General features: G+C 34.5%; 2 protein-coding genes across 3 annotated transcripts in view; one reads left to right on the top strand and one right to left on the bottom strand.

The window, feature by feature from the left end:
* The window catches only part of LOC149775865 (apoptosis-inducing factor 3-like), a 94,096-nt gene extending 85,924 nt beyond the window's left edge, over window positions 1–8,172 (bottom strand). The window contains exon 1 of the mRNA XM_089944488.1: window positions 8,044–8,172. The gene's annotated coding sequence lies outside the window, so the exon portion shown is untranslated. The remainder of the gene's footprint in view (window positions 1–8,043) is intronic.
* Window positions 7,047–17,086, top strand: LOC149775864 (serine/threonine-protein phosphatase PGAM5, mitochondrial-like). 2 transcript variants are annotated; one of them, XM_089944490.1, is made up of 5 exons: window positions 7,047–7,298; window positions 9,345–9,526; window positions 10,809–11,023; window positions 13,798–13,931; window positions 15,880–17,086. In XM_089944490.1, exons 1-5 carry the CDS (start codon window positions 7,117–7,119, stop codon window positions 16,028–16,030), a joined length of 864 nt encoding a protein of 287 aa, XP_089800616.1. In that variant the 5' UTR covers window positions 7,047–7,116; the 3' UTR covers window positions 16,031–17,086. The 2 variants fall into 2 exon arrangements, with proteins under 2 accessions (XP_089800616.1, XP_089800617.1); XM_089944491.1 differs by lacking the exon at window positions 7,047–7,298 and adding an exon at window positions 7,310–7,425.
* Window positions 17,087–19,898: the final 2,812 nt, after the last annotated feature.

Here is a 19,898-nt window from a genome sequence, read left to right as displayed (position 1 = left end):
ACTTACCTGCATATGGCAGATTATGTTGCCTTGTAAGAAGTTTGTGGGTGATAAATGATGTATATACAAAATGTGTTAAATACACTTAGGAAAGCAGAGTGCATTCTTTTCTGATCAAAACACACAGTTAAATAAAGCTACCAAATTCAAAATTACTTGCAGTGAGTACTTCATTAACATATAAAATGTGTTAAAATTTACCTTGGCATGTATATTAATGAATTTTATCTAGGAAAACTATAGCCTATAACATTATTAAAAAGTTAAGTTCATGCTGAAGAATTCTCAATAGACTGACATTCTGCCCTTTAAAACATGATAAACACTGACTCAGTGTCACTATGGCTACTCATGCTCAATTCAGCATTCTAGTACAAATATATGTAACAAACATTCCCCCCCCCCCACTTCAGACCTCGCAAAATTTAGATTCTTGAAGAACCTGGGTCATAGGACCAGAATTCAACTATCTGAGCAACTATGTATTGTCATGCTAAATGTAGAAGACAGTCAAGCAACCAAGACTGAACCATGTCTTCAAAATGTTTCATACTAAATTTCATCCTTCTTGTTTAATTACTTTGAGTGCACATAGGGCCAACATAAATGTATTTGATCCAGTGGTTTTAATTCCACTGTTCCATATGTGAACAGAGTTACAAGAACAATATTCAAGTATAATGCCACAAAAGAATGGAAATCTCTTCCAATCTCACTTAAAACTATTTCACCAGTACCCACCTTTAAAGCTGAAGTGAAAGAACTCCAATTGACACACAAGTGTCAGCCGAAGAAAATAGTGCTTTATATCATTACAAGTGTGTAAGTAGGAGACATATCAGGCTATAACATGTACCTATATTCTACTTTTAGAGTGCAATACTATGTCAATAATCTAAAACCAAGACTTCAAAGATTCGTGTTTGAACTGAATCGGCACAACAAAGAAAACAAACACTTGACCAATAACAATGCAAAGTCCATCAATAATATTTTAAAACTTTTGGTTGACTGAAGCCTAAACATACTTGAGATTTAATAACAAACTTTACTACATTACAGACTTGCATTTTATAGATTACAGAAGTTCTCTACATGACACAGGAAATTATCAACCGACTAATGAAAAGCGAAGCGTTGCAAGACTGAAGAAGAAAAAAATGTACTCTCCCAAAATTTTCTCATGGACTCAAAAATAGGCAAAATTCAAAATTCATAAAATCAAAAGATGGGAAATTTTCAGTTATTAATAAGGTGGAAAGAATTCCACACAAACCGGGACAGTGACAGCATCCCATGAACGAAAGGACAAAAGAGCGATGATTGTGTTTTTGAAACTTCATCATAAATGATATCAAAAAGGACAATCAACAATGAGAAATGTGCTCAATATCTAATAGAAATGGAAGAAAAAAAAGAACAAACAAACAAAACTAAAAAGAACATAAAAAAATGGGCCATGGAAAGAGTGCCTCCTCATAGTGTGGCCTGGATACATAGGGATAAATGAAAATAACATGAGCATTTAATTACTCTGCAGTGCATTTGTTATTCATTTATTCATATTTAATAGAACACTCTTATTCAGTACTTTGAATCAGATGCATGAACGATAACTCTAAAAATCACCACTGTGGTTGACATGGTCAGCTTAAAACATTTCTCAGATTTTTAATTTTCAATTTTGGGGTATTTCAGATTAAATTAAAGGATTTTTTGGTCAAGTGATAAAGAATTTCTACTGCAAAACACGATTTTAGGTGTCTTGGAGTGTTTGCAAGAGTCTTTGGGTGTCTTGGGGCCTTTCCTTTGATGATGACCAAAAAGGATTGTTATGTATATTTGATTTAATTTATATTTGATTTAATTTAATTCTCTGTTTGTTAGTTTTAATTTTTTTTATTCCATTACATGCTAATGTAATGTAACTTTATTTACTGGATTTGACTTTTTCCAGAAAATCAGTTCAGTTCTCAGAGGTCTTGGAAATGCTTAGTCATGCATATTTGGATGCCAATATTGTATCTAGGACACAGAAAATCACTAAGGCGGGAGTCCTCTGTATGCATATAATTGGTGAGCTGCATAATTCAAAGACTTGCCATTTCTGCTTCAGCCATGTGCTTTGTTGGAAAATGTGTTGATCAGCTAGCTGTGCAGATATTTACAATGACATAATTCAGTTGCTAAAAGAAAACACTGATGTACATGTTACAATTATAAGAGTACATCAAAAGAACATGATGCAACTGCTTGGTGGAAGCTCAAAAACTTGTACTGGCGTCTGGGTGGGAAAATATGCTGTGCTGATATTTACAATGACAGAATTCAGTGCCTGAAAGACCCCCTGATGTATATTTTGCCATTATAAGAGTACATCAAAAGAACATGATGCAATAACTGTAATGGTGGCAAGATCAAAAGCTTTGACTGGCGACTGTGTGGGAAAATGTACTGATATTTACAGTGCTTAAATTCAGAGGCAGAAAGACTCAAAGATGTCCATGTGGTCATTTGTAAAAGTACATCAAATAAACAACCTCAGCTTTCATTATTGTGTTCATTTCCGAGTGTAGTGGAATAAGCAGTGCATGTGACCTTGGAATCAAGACATATTGAGACTTAGAGACAAAAACCCATTTGCAAATTTGGACAAGTATTTTGGTGTTAAACGGCAAACTGACGAAGATTGTAACAATATTCAGAAGAGTGCTAAAGCTGCTAGAATTTATAGTTCAGATGGGACAGTAGCCAAGTGTAAGAAAGTGTGTGATGCCTAGCTTAGTGCTTGAAATAAGACCTTCCTTGGATTGACAAAATACAGTCTCACTCTAATGGACAAACAAGAGCTATGTCAGTGTTATAAAGAATGTACAAATTAAATTCAATGGCAAACAATTGTTCTTCTAATTTGCAGAGTGTTTTGGGACAGTCTTGGTGTGTTTAGTTGTACCGCTTACAATATAACTATCAATGATACATTCAAGTATAAAATAATATGACTGACAGTTAAATTTCAATTGCCGGCAACGACAGGGGCTCATATCATTGCTTACAATTTACCTGTCATACATGTACTATATAATAAGGGGCCCCGAGTGGCCGAGTGGTCTAAAGCGCTCTTCGTTACGGATCACTGCCATCTCACCTCTGTCTGCGGCGGTTCGAGTCTAAGATTCAGCCAATGTGGGCATGTGAGAAAGCTTGCCAGTAGCTTCTCGTGGGTCGGTGGTTCTTTCCGGGGTTTTCCGGGTTCTTCCTCCACCATTAATGCTGGCCGCCATGTATAGCCTATCGTGCTGAAAAATGGCGTTAAACCCCACAACAACAACAACAACAACAACTATATAATAACTACATAGTTATTATATTGTACATGTATGACACATTAACTGTAAGCAAGGATACGAGCACCTATGCCACCAACAGTTTTAGTCTTCACGAAGAAAATTATGAGTAACGAATGTGGGCTGGAGGGTATGGAGTCCACCATGTAACAATATAACACTGATTCCCCAGCCCTCTATCAATTTATGGATACTCTTAATTTTCTATGTAATAAGCCCCTGTGTCTCACCCTTCTTAAAGTTACCTGACATCCCAGTTTTTTTGTTGCGCTTTTCTATCTTAAAAAATTAAACAATCACAGTATGAAAAACAAGGTATCTTTATTAAAACTTTTGAATTATGGAGAACTTGCACCAAGGAGAAGTTGCCCTGGGAGAACTCATTCCAGGTGTCAGGAGAAGTTGCCCCACTGTGCCTGGAGAAGTCGCCCCAAGGGTCATATACACTAATTCTGAGATGTCCCCACATGATTGTTATGGCTTTATTTATATTTTCTTTTCCTTCAACTTAATAACTTAGTAAATCTATAAAATATGCAACTTTGCAACTTTTCCATTTGGTCAACTCCGCTTCTGTACTCGACGAAAACGAAGTGTTCTTTGTCCCTTTTTGCTCTGCTCTTCAAATCATTAGATGCATTTAATTTGGAAAATTAGAGTGGATGTAAGCATGATGTGATGCTTGCAGTTTTATATTTGAAAGAGTTCCAACCTAATAACCAAAGTCATCCTGAGATGACTTTATGGCATGGACATCTATAACACAAAATCAACCTAATTGTGCTGACCATCAATAAGACAAAAGGTTATAGTATCATCTCCCTAACTGAACAATTTAATCTGATTTTTTATGGAGATTTGCACACCACTAATGAATGTTACTTGAACTCAATAAAAAGCATCATTGACATCTACTCAGGAGTTCAACATCATGACTAACGCGCAGAATTTGGCCGGTTTCTGAAAGCTCACTTGTACTATGCCCATCATTTAGTTTATTTCTTCTTTTTGTCAGTGTTTGTAATTTTATTATTTCTCAATAAAACAAACTTTTTAAAAGTTGAAAGAGGAGTTAACAAAATATCTCACTACTAAATTGCTGACACAAAATAAACAGGATTACGTTATTATGTATAACAACACCATGATCATGCATACTAATGGGATTTTGTTACCTTAAATGCATATTTGAACTGCTCGACGTACTTGGGACATAATGAGAAGATCATCTCTAAAAACAAATTTAAATGTCACATATAAATCCTGGACTAAACTGAATAATATTTCACATGGTCCAAATCAGCTTGGATGTTAGGCCAAATCAGCCAGAAATCTGGGCCTAATCAGTCAGTAAATTGTACCGAATCAGCCTGGTCTGAGTTTGAGAGTAATTACCACATTAATGAATAATGTTAGTATAATAGATATATCAATCAGTTAACAGTAACCTTTGTTTAAAAAAAATTCTTGTTGTGTTCCAGTATGTGTTGTTATAAGAAATTATAAGAAATCTAACAAGTTTATATGAACACACAGACTTTCAATTATAAGTGATTTATTTTTCTATAATAGACATTACACAGACATGATGAATGTAGAACGGGAGGGAAGGGTTTATTATACAATGAGTGGAAAACAGTCTTGAACGTAAGGGTGGAAAGAAAAATGCATATTCATCTGACACAGATACATACAAAATCAAAGGTGCATAATAAATTGATGTTGGAAACAATGAATGATAAAGCGTAAACATGTCTTTAATGTTATTTCATTTGGTAGATAATTTCTTACTTTTCAAAGACGGAGAAAGAAAAAAAGGAGTAGAAAAAATTGAGGATTGTTCCAGTACCCATGTAAATATAATTTTACAATATAAATATCAGAGTTCAACAACAATCTAAAGTAAGGATTTCAAAACGAATACTTTTTGCTACCAATATTGAAACTGTTTTGCTGTATAACTGTAAGATATAATCACTGATGGAAAACAATAGCAATATTTCCCATATTATTCATTACCAAGCGTAGGACCGTCTAAGAGAATTTTTAAAAAATGTACTCAGATATGCGCTTAATATATTCAATCAAGGAAAAGGTATTCAACAATCTATTTGACATTCTGAACCCTCTACTTACTCAAAAATGACTGACAACTTAATAGTATGTTTGATAAAATTAATTACAGGTAATTTATTTGAACATAGATGAATTTAAATCAGTCTTGCACGTGACTTATATAGATTTTGTCAAAATGGGTTAAGAACAAAAATGTTTTTGTCAGAGTTACAAATAATGACGAATCGTGCTTTCTGTATGCAATCAAATCACTTCTAAAAACTTTCGTAAATTAACAATTGATACCAACAATATTAATTTTTAAACAAGTGTTCCTGTTGTTTTAGCACATGTCCAATGAAAAGAATGAACTCAACAAATTTGACAATGATTTTGATATCACTGCATATATCTTTGAACTTACCATAATTTACCAAATGACCAAAAAGGAATATACCATTTGCTATGATGACATTTGCACCATTACGTTGGAATGACAAACATAATGACATAGAATTAGGATACAGGTGCAACATATAATCTAGAACAGTGAAGCCATCAGATAATCAAGACGTATTTCAGTTATTCTAACCTAGGTTTGTAACTATTAACAAGGGTACTCGCTGATATAATTTAGATATTTCTAAAATAAGAGACATATTAAATTCCATTGAAAATAAAGGCATTCATTGAAAATAAATATTTTAAAAAACAGTTACAGTGAACGGTCTGCTTTTGATGGATGCAGACAAAACTTATGAGGGAAATTAGGAAACTAAAATAATCTGTTATATGATGTAACAATTGGGACTGCGTGCATTTCTTACCATCCTGAACACCACACAGATGACTATATCATCATGTGTTTGGTAACTTTCAGACAAACAAGTCTGCTATACCGACTGACAATGGTGACAGTTACTGTTACAGGTTAGAACCCCACCCCTTGAGTCATACAGATACTCTAATTTTCTTTGTAACGAACCCCTGTGATACGAGCCCCTGTGTTTTTGGTGCATAAAGTAAACTAACAACTTACCGGAACTACTGTCCATTTGGAATTACATCACAATTAATACTTCCAGTTCAGTACCCAAGTAGTTCTGGTCTATTTTTAGAACATTTTTTCCTCTCTCATTTTGATGGTGATAGAAGAGTTTTATTTATGCAGTTTTGGTAGGGATTTAAAGGTAACTGTTTATTCTTGATAATATGAGCTCAGGGTGTTGTTGTCTGTATGTATTTTGGCGACAGTGCACAGTGAGTAATAAGGCCTTGGTGATGATCCGGAAGTGAAATACGTGTTCTGGTTACATGCTGTTATGTTGAGAGTCAATGATCTAAAAAAAGAGCAGGTCAACCTTTGACAAGAACTTCACCGTGAAGTCATCTTTGAAGGTATTTTAGATTAACATATGATTTGCATTGATTGTCACACAGTGGAAAGGTCAGTACTGAGAAACAAATGTAGAGAACATATAGTAAAATTAATTGTGTACTATGTCCATTTAATAAGGTTCACCAGATCTTGATAACTATCGAAAACCGCACCATGCGACTTCTTTAAAAAAAAAATAACACAATTTTGAATTCGGATTTGTACCAAGAATATACCAAGAAATAGCTGTTACCAAATTGTCGCCCAAATCCTATAGTAGCAAAACGACCGAGACGTTCCAATGATGGCAGCTTTTGCACATGGAGAGAAAGAAAGATGCATTGGAGGCGTCAGTTTGAACGTGTTTCGCATGTTTTCAGAGGGCATGGAATATGTATCGCTGGTGCAGTGGCCTTGTTAGGATACGTAATTTATGAAAAGAAGCAAAAGGGGATAGTTTATGCGTCATGGACAACTAATTTTGAGCCAAGTGTAAAGTGGGACAACAACTGGGATAGGTACATTAAAAAGATATCTGCACGTTTAACAAATAAACATAAGTGGTTATATGATTGATTATCAGACATTTCTGTCGTCGTCTTCTTATAAAGAATGCTGGAATTTTTGCGTGACTGTGAATACCAGGTAAACTGTCCTGATGTCGAAGCAGTTCGAGAAAAAAAAAATATTTCTAACATCCGTCCTACAACAGTAAATTGTATGCCGTTGAAGTCACGTTGGCGTTAATTCAATTAAATATGAATTGTTTTCCTGATATTTGATACTGAGATAGTTTAACTCAAGTGTATTCCGTCCTAATTATTGAAATCTCAGCACCTTCAATGCCATCCCAAAACTTCGAGACGAAAATAATTGATCAATCTGGACTTATACAATGGTAGCAAGGTACTTAGTCCTGCATGTAAGACCTCGACGCTGATATTTATGTTTTGGGCGTCTATGTCTTACTGACCAAATAATGGCTCTGTATAGTGTGTTCCAATGTCATTTAACACTGAAGCTACAAGTCAAATTTTCAGGAATATCTCGCACACTTGGCAGCCCATATCGGCACTCTTCTACAAATTAAAGTTGTTAGTCAAGCTTTACTTACTCTGCTGACTGGAACACAATGGAAGCAGGGAATACTGAAATAGGTTAAAAGGATTATAAGAATCTTTAATGAAATGAAGCCATCTAAACACTTTCTTCAATATTAATATATTTGTATTCCTTTCATTAAAGAAGTATACTTCAACTTACCCGACTTTGGCATTCCAGCCAACTGATTTCCTTCTGCCACCATGCTCTATGTCCCACAAGTAATTCAGTTTTGTAATAAAAAAATGATGACTTCTGTGCCCCTGTCTCTGAAGTGGGGAGAACACTGGGTCTGTGTTATCCTGGTCTGAATCATTTGAGAACATTCTTAGAATGGTTCATCCCTGGAAGGATGAGTTTGTATTGTACAGATGAGGGTATTTATGTCCCAGAAAAGAAAATGTAAGCTACACAACAGCAACAGACATAACACAAAACTGCATTTGCATCTACTGAACCAAATGCTCCAATACATCTGGATGCATGCAGTTTGATACGAGTAACCAGTAGAACAAACAACATAGACCCAAATTTACAGGCACATTTTGCTGTGGAAGATCAAGATCGTTTTTTTTTCAGTTTCACTTGACTTATAAGCAGGTACATACTATAGATGGTGATAAAAAAGTGTTTACACTGCAGTAATGGGATTTTTTTAAAACAGAAACCATTTGGGAGATAAATTGTAGAAATTTCATGGGGGGACTATCTAATAAATTCTCAAAATGTAGGAGTGGGCTTGTTCTCAGGCAAGGACATTCTTAATATCTGCCTGAAATATTTTTTTTTCCAAATTGGGAATTGGTTTATATTTAAATAAAAACTTAGTTCTAGAACTAATTTTGGCAATAAAAACAAAAAGAAATGATCTCAATAACACTGATCTGATTCAAATAATTCCTAAACTTATCATGTTAATTTGGGGTAAGGGCAAAACAAAAATGAATGCATGGTGGCAGTGATATTACTTAGGACTAAGGCATGGATGGGACATGTCACTAATTTTGCAATTTTGTTCTGTAGGAATCCAGACATGGCCATTGCATTTCTGCCAGTGGCAGTGGTATCGGGTTTGCAAAGCTTTTGGTTAAAAGTTTAGCAGTACTTTGATCATTTATAGAATGAAAGATTTAAAAAAAGTTTAAGCTTAGGTGCATTGAAAGTTGATTTTTGCAACTGTATACAGGATACTCCATTGGAATGCAGGATTCTGATGTATATGCTATGAATTTTGCAAATACCTTTATCTGTGGCGTTGCAGAAAATTACATTTTATCAACAGTTGAGTTTATGATGTATGCTTCTGAGTGTGGAGGGTTGATATTATATCAGAAAAGTTGATCCATTTCTTTACTGGCACTTTAATGTTGAATTTTCCATTCATGAAATCTACTAATAATGGTACATACCATACAGAATTAAAGTGAAGTTATTGTAAGGCTTCTTCCTTCTTTTTTTTTTAGACGAGATCCAGAATTTCTTGTGAAGCCTTTGAATGAGTCTGCAACAGATGATGAAAAGGAAGAAAGGGAGAAGAACAAGACTAAAGCAACTCCAACATCAGCTCGTCACATTTTGATGATTAGACATGGACAGTATTATGGCGATGCAAAGGAAGATGCAGCTCGTATTCTTACACCTTTGGGTTAGTGTCAGGAAATTGTTTCTTGCCTACCAGTCAGAAATATCCCATATATGAGCAGCATTTGAAAAATCTTACTTTACCACTGGGATCGTTAACAAATGACTGGATAAAATATATCTTTTTGGCAATTGTAAACTATATATTAATAGAACAATTTGTCAGTGTATTATTATTCCCCTTAGATGGAGGCATTTAGTGCCATTGTTGTCCATCTGTGGAAATAATAGGTACATATTGCTGGAAAAACTTTCAGCCAACAGTAGATCAACAGCCTTGAGAAATACTGGTAAGTGTATAACATACACCAATGTGTTTAGACAAAGGTGTGTGTATATTATTGTAGGTTTTAATGAATAGGCAATATAAGCCTTAAAACGTCAGTAAGTATAAGTCAGTGTCATTACAGACATGGGGGTGTTTTATCAACCTAAGTTTCCAGGTATTGTCATTTCAGATATGCATGGAAGAAGTGAAACTTTTTACAATAGCACATGGTTTATATTGATCAAATGTGTCATCATAAAATATGGACTATCCTTTCAGCAGAGCAATGCATTGACAGCTTTGGACTAAATGCTAAAAATCAAACTACTTTACTTAACTTTGAATGCGTTAAAAAAACTTCTTTCTGCAATTTTAGTCTCTTTGTGTAAAACATACCAACACACTGCTTATCTACAGCTCAGATTTAAATAAACCCTCGCTAGATTCACTTCACTGTTGAAATATATAATCACAATTTCCTTTCTTCCTATACCACCGTTGTCCTGCCAGGGTTTTTGTCCCAGGGTGAGTCATGGGGTTAAGAAGCAGAAAACTTTTTGTACACTCCATACTGCAGAGCATTTTATGTTATGGCAAGTCATTTTACTGTTACCATTATCACAGCACATTCTGATCATATTACATTTGATCAGCAGCACACCATACTGAGGATATTTATGCTATGGGTGAAATTGTATTATTCTACCAAGTTGTCAACAGTAGAACAGCTACTGATGACAATGGTAAGTTGACTTGACCAAATAATTTTGGAACATCAGTCTCCTGCAGGGCTTGCAAATTCACTAAAGCAGTAATAGCAGCTATTATATTACTGCTACTTAAATAATTTTTAAAAAATATACATATTTTAATTATTGCAAATTAGTGCAATTCCTCTTTTACCTCCCAAGTCTGATGTCCTTCAGTCTCAATCCAAGTAAAAGAACAATGATGTTTGAATTGTTGAAAGTGGACTATGGCATCATCAAGAGCCTTAGGTGTTTTTGTTTCTTTACAGGGAGGGACCAGGCAGAGCTGACAGGCAAGAGGCTGTTGGAAATGAATCTCCCTTTTACAAAAATTGTTTCCTCCACCATGGCACGAGCCATTGAGACTTCACATATAATCCACAAGTTTTTACCTCACCTTCCAGTGGAACAGACGGACATGCTCAGAGAAGGGGCACCCATACCCCCAGAGCCCCCCATAGGAGGCTGGAGACCAGAAAAAAATGTACATTTTTGCAGCATTTTTCTCTCTTACTATTTCTGTTTATAAAAGACTTGCTTACAAGTTTGCATGGTATGTACTACATGCAGGTTACAAACCAGTTTTATAATTTTAAAAATCTTTGGGAAGACTTTATTGCATCTGTACATTTGTACATGTGATATGGGTGCCTAATGTCTCATAATTCTTCTTGCTTGATTTAAAGCAGAGATTTCAGATCTAGAAATAAATTTAGAATGACATTTGATGTACACAAATGTTTTATAATTTTGTTCTATACCCTAGGATTGGGGCTGTGTATTAAATGGGCATAGAAAATTTATGTGTGTGTGTGTGTGATTTTGGATTTTTAATGTAGCTTTTACAATTTGTCAGTCATATCGCTATGATGTCTGCAGTGTGGCAGTTTATAGTGATGTCTGGCATTGGGGTATCATGATGTAGACATATAACTTCATGTCCCGAGTCTCCTTATCCCAACACCAGGCTGACCAGGCCCAATACTAACCTCTTAATGCTGAGCACCAAGCAAGGCAGCTCTCTTGTAGCATTTTTTAAAAGTCTTTGGTAGGACTTGGCTAGGGCTTGAACCCACATCCAAGGCTGATGCTCTAACCACTTTAGCCACTGGAGCAGTCCAATGGGGAATTGGTGACAGGCATATGACTGCTTGCAGCAGATTTATTGATTTATAATGGCTGTTTCATTACAAGACGAGTCCCTTTTTAGATGGAACTTAAATTGTATTAATTGGCAGGGTCTGTTTCAGAACTGAACATTTAAGAGGTTTGTCTTTGGTATGAAAGGGTGAATTTTATATAGAAATTTACCAAGGTAAACTAAGCTAGGGCTTAGTAGAAATCTTGTATACAAAGTCTGGAATAACAGACAATTTTCATTAACTCAGTTTAAACTTCTGCACATTTTGTTTAGTGAATTTCATCAATCACATGACCTCAAATAGGCCCTAAATCTGTTGTCTTTCATTCAAACATTCTACTCAGGACAAATCAGACAGTAGATAAAGCAGTTCATATTAACTTAAATTTCTTTATATCAGTTTTTTGAGAGCATATCATACAAGGAGCCCTGGTTGGCTGAGTTCTCTAAGTACTCATCTTGACTTGTCATTGCCCTCTCACCTCTGTCCCTGCGTGTTCAAGTCTCTGGCTTGGCCAATGTATGTCTGTACAGAAGCTTGTCATTAGCTACCTGTGGGTTGTTGGTTCTTTCCAGGGATTTCCTGGGTTCTTCCTCCACAATTTATGCTGGCTGCCATGTATATTCTGTCATACACTGAAAATGCCGTTCAACCCAAAACAACAACATATGCTACAATGACCATCTGTACTTAAATCTATTTTATTTGGTCCAATTACTTTAGTTCTACAGCTTGTACCTCCACCAAACTTTGTGAATAGCTTATGCTTGCAGTAAGGAAGGAACAAATTGATTGTGGGGTCAGAGATTAAGGTCACTTTGGACAAGATGATAAATGGTTTTTGTAAATTAATTCTTGATGATCTACAGTTACCAAGCTTTTGTGTATAGCTTTCACTTATGCTAAAGTAAAACTGAAAATACTGGGTTCAATGGTTCATTGTTTCTCTTTGAAAGAAGTCAAATGAACTCTTCACGATAACTTGAGTTCTTCACCATTAATTTTATAGTTATCAAACATTTGTGTGTGTGTGTGTGTGTGTGTGCATGTTTTGCACTTGTGATAAGCTAGAAGACCTGTTATGGGGTTCAAATAGTCAAAGGTCAAGCTCACTGTGACTGAGACCAAGACTAAACTTTGTGGATGGCTTGTACATGATGTAAAGGAGAAGTCAATTGATTTCAGGGTCAAAAGGTTAAAGGTCAGAGTCACTGACTGAAAGAACAGTGGGTTCTGCACAATAACATGTTTCACATCATATACCTGGTCCATGATTTTTGGATATCTTGCATTTTGCACAAGGAACAAACTTGTCAGCACTGGGGTCAAAGGTTAATATATCAGTGACTGAAAGAAGAAAAAATTATTTTCTGCACAAAATTTCATTTATTGACAATGTACCATTTCAAAGTTTTTAGATGACTTCATATTGGGTAAGAAAGAAGCCATTTGATTTTTGGTAAAAAAGGTCAAAGATCAGGGTTACTTTAAGTGAGAAAGAATGGTTTCTGAACAATTACTTCAGTTCTATAAAACTGACATGGATAGAACTTAGTGGATGGCTTGCACTTGCATTAAGGAATAAGCATCTTGATTTGGGGTCAAAAGTTCAAGGTCACTGTCACTGAAAGAAGAAAAATGTTTTTTGCATAAAGAACCTTGATAACTTTTGTGGAGGGCATGTACCTAAAGTTTTAGAAAAGGTATGTTGATGTAGGGGGTAAAAACATCGGTGCAGGTTCTGCAGAATAACATTTATTCTACAATAAATTCCTTGATCAAACTTTGTGTATACCTGCACGTATGGTAAAAAGCAATCTATATGTATTGTGGTTATACATCAAGGTCATTGCAGGTCTAATGAGAAAAAAATGGTTTCTGTACAGTAACTTTAGTTGAAGTCTGCATATGTGAAATTGCCCCAGTAGCAGCTACATCAAGAACTATTAAACATGAGGGGATATATAGTGTACCATTTATGATCCTCCTGATTGTAGATCAGCAAGAGCTTATTTACAGAAAGACAAACCAGATTTTGGAGTAATTTTATTTACTTATTTGCACTAGATGAATTTTCCACCTAAAGAAAAGGTAATGTTTTTCCTATCAATTTCAGCAGTTCTATGAAGATGGAGCACGAATTGAGGCAGCTTTTAGAAAATACTTTCACCGAGCTGATGCAAAACAAACAACAGACAGCTATGAAATCCTTGTATGTCATGCCAATGTTATACGATACTTTATATGTAGGTAAGTAAACATTTTGTATTCTTTCTGTGCACATTTTGAAGTAAATGGCAAAAGACCTCTTTCATAATTGACAACAGATTTGATTTAATTAAAAAGGTCATGCTAATAACATTGAAAGATGCTTCTCTGAGTGCTTTAATTTTTTTTAATGATCATAAAAATGCAATATGTAACATAAATATTCCTTGGGGTTCCAAGGAATAACTACTTAAAGGTTTTGTTACCCCCATTTAAGGAAATTGAAGGGATATTGCATTTTGTCTGTTCATGTATTGTACAAGTTGTTTGGTAATTTATTTGTTCATTTATTTCTTCCTTGCACCCTCATTATCTTTTATCATTTCACATATTTTCATGAGGACTGGCATGTGGATACATCTCAACAAGAGCAACTCAGCCATGTCAAAACTAGGTCACTGTCAGCTAATTTTTGTACTTTAGTAACTTTCCAATTTTAGCTGTTTGCTCCTTACACCATCAGCCTTATGTTTAGTACAGACTCTATATCTTGGACCCATATTCATATACACTCCTGAAAACTGGCATCTCTGCAAGGCTTCCGTTGTCTCTACATCAGTTACCCATACCACTGTTTATTATTGGCTACTCAGAAGTATTCCTTTTGGTAAGAGAATTGATATATATTTACAATTAAACACCTTGCTTATGTTTAACGGTACCTTCTAGTGTGAATCTTTCATATAAACTGAAAAATGTGGGCTTACCCTTAATGACAACCCAGCAAAAAGCTAGTTGGTAGTAATTATTCACTAAAAACATACTTGCATGCACTTTCTCAGAACTATTGTAGCTTGGTTTGTAAGTGTTGAACTTGTAATCTAAGGATTACTGGTTCAGCACCCACCCAGGCCAGCCTAGATTTTTTGTCTCAGTGCATCCTTGGCTACGGTACATGGCTTCTATTTGCTTTGTATGATATAACTATTAATGCCTTTTTAAAGCAACTAGTCATTGGATTCTTGCTTGTTTTAGCTACAACATACCTGTTTAGTCCTATGGATTATTGCTTGTTTTAGCTGTAACAGACCTGTTTAGTCCTATGGATTCTCTGTATTTTGTATGGATGAAGCCCACAAAATACTATGGATTGTGGAGGCAAGACTATGGAAAAGTACTTTATAACTTTTTGTTTCACTAATAAAATTTCTTTTCGTAAATTTTTTTTATTTCATCATTATCAAAGATGTGCTTATTCAATGGTTCCTGTGCAAACTGGTAAACTCTTTTCAGGCATCAAAGTGAGCAACTAGTTTGAAAAAATGGTGGATCAGCATCATGTGAAATGAAAATTGGAAGAAGTCAAAAGTCATGTGCTAGTCAGAAGTTTCTTAAGAGTTATAAAGATGGTTTTGAATCATTTGGTCTTTGGAGTTAGTTCGAATAAAAGACTTGCATTAAATCCGTGCAGTTTCAAAACATTTGTTGAGTTTGATTCTGACGTTTTGTCTTTCTGTTTTTTAGATGAAAGATAAAATTGACTCGGTTAGTATAGAATAGCTACTAATGCAGCTTTGTTTCTTTGTCATTTTGTTAATCTATAAATCTCCACCCCATCAAAGAAGAGACTTCAATATCCATATTTTTTGGCTTCTCTAAAAAAAAGTTACTCTTGCCCTTTTCTCCCCACCCCTCTCTGGGGCTGCATCATGAATCTGAAGTCTTTGTAGTCACCTGTGCATGCTAATTAATTATAATAACACTTTTCTCAATTTGCACATATTAAGAGTAAAAGGCTGCATTTCATTCTTGTGAAACATACCAAAATATGTCCACTCTTTTAATAAGGGTAGATGGATTTCAAATTACAAAAAATCAGGTGGACATGGGTGACCACAAATGTATATGTTTCTTAAATGTGGATACATTTAAAAAAATTATAACTGAGACGTACCAGTTGGCTATCTTGTTACATTTCATTTCTTTCCAGGGCTTTACAGTTACCTCCTGAGGCTTGGTTGCGGCTGAGTTTAAACCATGGCAGCATAACATGGATCACAATTCGTCCAACTGGGAGAGTGTCACTATTGTTTCTGGGCGAGTCAGGATACATGCCAATAGAAAAGATTTCTAGAATGTAGACATGTCTCTGTCAGATGTAAATAGTGCCTAGAAAACTTTCAGTACAGACAACTGTGGTCAAGTTTAGGACAATATTGTATCATTAAAAATTTCAGACTGATGTGAACTCCATCCCTTAGCTTTCTAAGTTTTTCAGAAAACAGACCTTTGGAAGACTTAAGTAGTTTTTATAAGTTCTGCATGTTACTAACAAAAATAAATTCCTCACTGACCATCAGATGATATTCCAAGTAGACCAGTCCCTAACTATAATAGCATGTTACTGAGAACAGAAAGTTTTCTAAGTGACTACCAGGTGATTTATAATAATACAGACTGATCCCAAACAATAGTGCTATTCTGGAGATCCATAAAAGTGTACCGTTGAAGGAAGTATTACCTTTGCACATCCAATATATAGTAGGTTGAGAAATCACATCATGATAGTATGTTAAGTGAAATAAGTTCAGTAATGATTTAATATATAAAATTTTCCCATTATTTTGGGATACAGGACCACACCCATTTACATATTTAGTATGGACTGTTTATACTAAGACCCCTGAACTTAAGGAACCATGGTATCGCCTGGGATATCCTTGAAGTCCAAAATTCCAAAATATCTGGTTATTTGGCACACAATTCTTTGTATATTTTTTATCTCATAGAATCAAATACACCACTCCCTCGATATCTTGCGTTCTGATAACTCACAGACCCACTTATAATGTGGGATCAGGCATGAATCCCATTTTTTTAAACCAGAAAATAACCCAAAAATTGATCCTTATTTCTTAAAGTTGAAGAAAATCGTGATCAAAATTGCTAATGTCATATATTGCTCATTTTATGGCCGAAAATGGTAGTTAGGACCTGGAAATTTTAATCAACATTTTGAAATTATCAACTTTTAATAAGATGCCATATAACTAGTTACATTTTTGTTCCAAACGCCATTTGTAGTACAATGTAATTAAAAAATATTCAAGGAAATTTTGATCAATGAAAATGTCACGCATATTGTAGGCATTACATTAATATTTAAATGCCAATTAAATAATTTATAATAAGTGAAATTTGTTTTTAATTCTATCTTTTAGTTCCTTTTTAGTGTAATCATAATAAATACAATGTGTATTTACACATAAAATGTGTCAATCTACCATAACACCTATTTCTGCAAGTGTTTATCTGAGACCCTAATTAAGTGCCAACCGTGTTTTGATAACTTGAGGAAGTATTTCTTATATTAATGCACTGAATTAAAAGCTGGCCTTCTTTTTATTATCACATTAATTATGTACTTTGAATCAAATAAAGCAGGTGGAATACAAGAAAACTTAAAAGGCTTGCAAATTCTACATACTTAAATTCTAGTAGCCATGGTTGTATGTCGGGTGAACTCACTTCAGTTGATCAGTTAGACACTTATAAATGTTATTGTGTATCTAATATAACTAAACTACCTTAAATTGACTCAATCATACCTGTGATCAAAGATTGTTAGCTAACCAAGGGAAACAAATACTTCGTAAAATAAAGAGCTTGGTTTCAGAGACGGACCATTATGAGCAAGAGAGTTTCAGAGAATTCTTGAACTGGCACTTGGAGATACCCTCATGGAAGTCAAGAAGTTTCACTATTTACTTACAATGAAATTACAACATCAATATTGTACTAACTGAACAATACAAAAATAAGTTTCGACATGGACGATAGTCTCACAAAATAAATATCGCTAATTTTTGAAAGAAAAGGAATCTTGTTTGGTGGTGTATCGACAGTTTGTCTAGTTCCCTGCTACTTTGACTCCCGACCTGGCATTATACTATTAAATACCATTCCAGGAACCAGACTAATGAACAAAACAAAAAGTAGTGGCATAATAGACGTTTTTGCGTACAGGTGATGGTTCTTCAAATCAGTTGGAACGATCTTTCACATGTTGGACATTTTGAAATATGATTTATACAGAAAAACGAACAACTTCATTAGAAAAAAACCCATGTTATTAATAATTATTATCAATGTGATTGTAAAAAGGATTCATTCATTAAACAGCCCAGTACTCTCTCCACGGTTTTCGTGATGTCAAAGCTGAGTGTTTTAATTTTTAGAAGACCCTGTGCAACTCATACCCTTGCTTATAGTGCAGTTTGTAGACCCGTTGTGCACGAGTTATCAAGGGATAGGTATATGTAGAAGATTGGAAATATTGTTATAGCTATAGGTGACAGAAAAGAATTGTCATGACCATATACATGGTGATTAAACAGCATCAGGTACGGTCCCTAAACCGCAACTGATTTTATTTTGTATTCCCCATTTTTAAAATCTTGTTATTGGTACCTTCCTGAACAGATGGTAGTATATATCAACATGGTATTTTCACTACAACATAGTGCTGAACATGTACAATATGGCTACCATGGTGAAAATCTTGATATAGTTACTATTTTTCTTGTGAACATGGTTTTCTCATCCTGTTATAAGACATAACATTAGTCATAAATGGAAATGGTGCCAGTTGGATGTCAGAAGTGGTAGATCTTAAAAAACAATGATGCCAATATGACCTCTCATAACTTCACAAACTTCTGCTAAAGTATTTTTCCAGAATGGATGACATTAATTTTAAAAAAATGTACTTCATTCTTGTTCCTTTATTAAAAAGCTGCTCTGATGGCCATCCTGAAAATCTTTTTGTTACTGCTTCAGAATGGATGGCTGTATTGACCATGGGTTTTCACAAAAACACTTTAGCACCATATAGCTTGTTCCTTTGATCTCCATCATGGGACCAGGTCATCTAAAAAATTGTATTATCACTATTTGTAAGAATTTTGGAGTTTTCATTCAAACACTTGCAATATTTAAATGGCTGTGAATGAAAATGATGAATATCTGACCACCAACATGTCTGAATTTTTTTAAGGTGTTTTGAAAACCAGACCTAATTAACCTTGTGGTCAGGTGAAAAGGTCACTTCTTGTATTTTTTACTTCACCGAGCTTATTATGTTTAAGACATTTTTTTATATTTTTAATCTGGTCCTGAAAAACCCTTAAAATTTAGAAATTCACACAAAGCTGTGCTAATATTTTTGTGACTGAATGGGGAAAAGTTGTCAAAAATTGTTGGGGCTATTGTGACACAAGTGCATTCAATTATAATAGAATAATACATATTTCTTGAATTATTAACATTTTGCTATGTAAGAGATTTGATGAGCATCACAAATATACAATTCCCCATATATTAGCGCCGGACATAAATTGGACACAAATTGAAGTAATAAGTGTACATATAGCACAGATGTTAACATTTGAAATCAAAATGCTATTCAGATGTGCTAGTGGTCTCCTAGTTATTGTGAAATTATCCTTGAAAGTTTGATTTTACATAGAAGTTATTGCCAGCATTGAATAATAATGAAAATTGCGTAAAATCAATAATTTATGATAAATTTTAACCATATTGTGATTAGATATTTGCAAAATGAATCTTTTTCAGTTTTCAGAAAGTTCTGCAATTGTTTGTGAGAGCAGTTGATAAAAATTATCTCCCTTTTAGCATAGGGCAGATGTATACAGCAATTTAGTACTTCTGCATTACCATGTTTTTATTACCCGTAACTATCATCTAACAGAATTTTGGGGTGGGTGTTGCATCTTAAATCTCAAAAAAAGTTATATTTCTGATCAAAATTTTGTTTACAGCAGCATTTAAGTATCATTTTGTCATATGCATTATGACGTCGGCAAATGCGTATGTCAAAGGGGTACCCATTTTAATTCTTATTGATGTTGTAAAATTTTATAACAGACAAAATTATCCATGAAAATTAATTAATTATAGACATTAGGGTTATTTTGAGTGCAATGTAAA

The sequence above is a fragment of the Sinohyriopsis cumingii genome, chromosome 19, assembly GCF_028554795.1.
Source record: "Sinohyriopsis cumingii isolate HCF-2022 chromosome 19, ASM2855479v2, whole genome shotgun sequence".
In the NCBI taxonomy this organism is placed as follows: domain Eukaryota; kingdom Metazoa; phylum Mollusca; class Bivalvia; order Unionida; family Unionidae; genus Sinohyriopsis; species Sinohyriopsis cumingii.
This window is presented reverse-complemented; position numbering and strand designations above follow the sequence as displayed.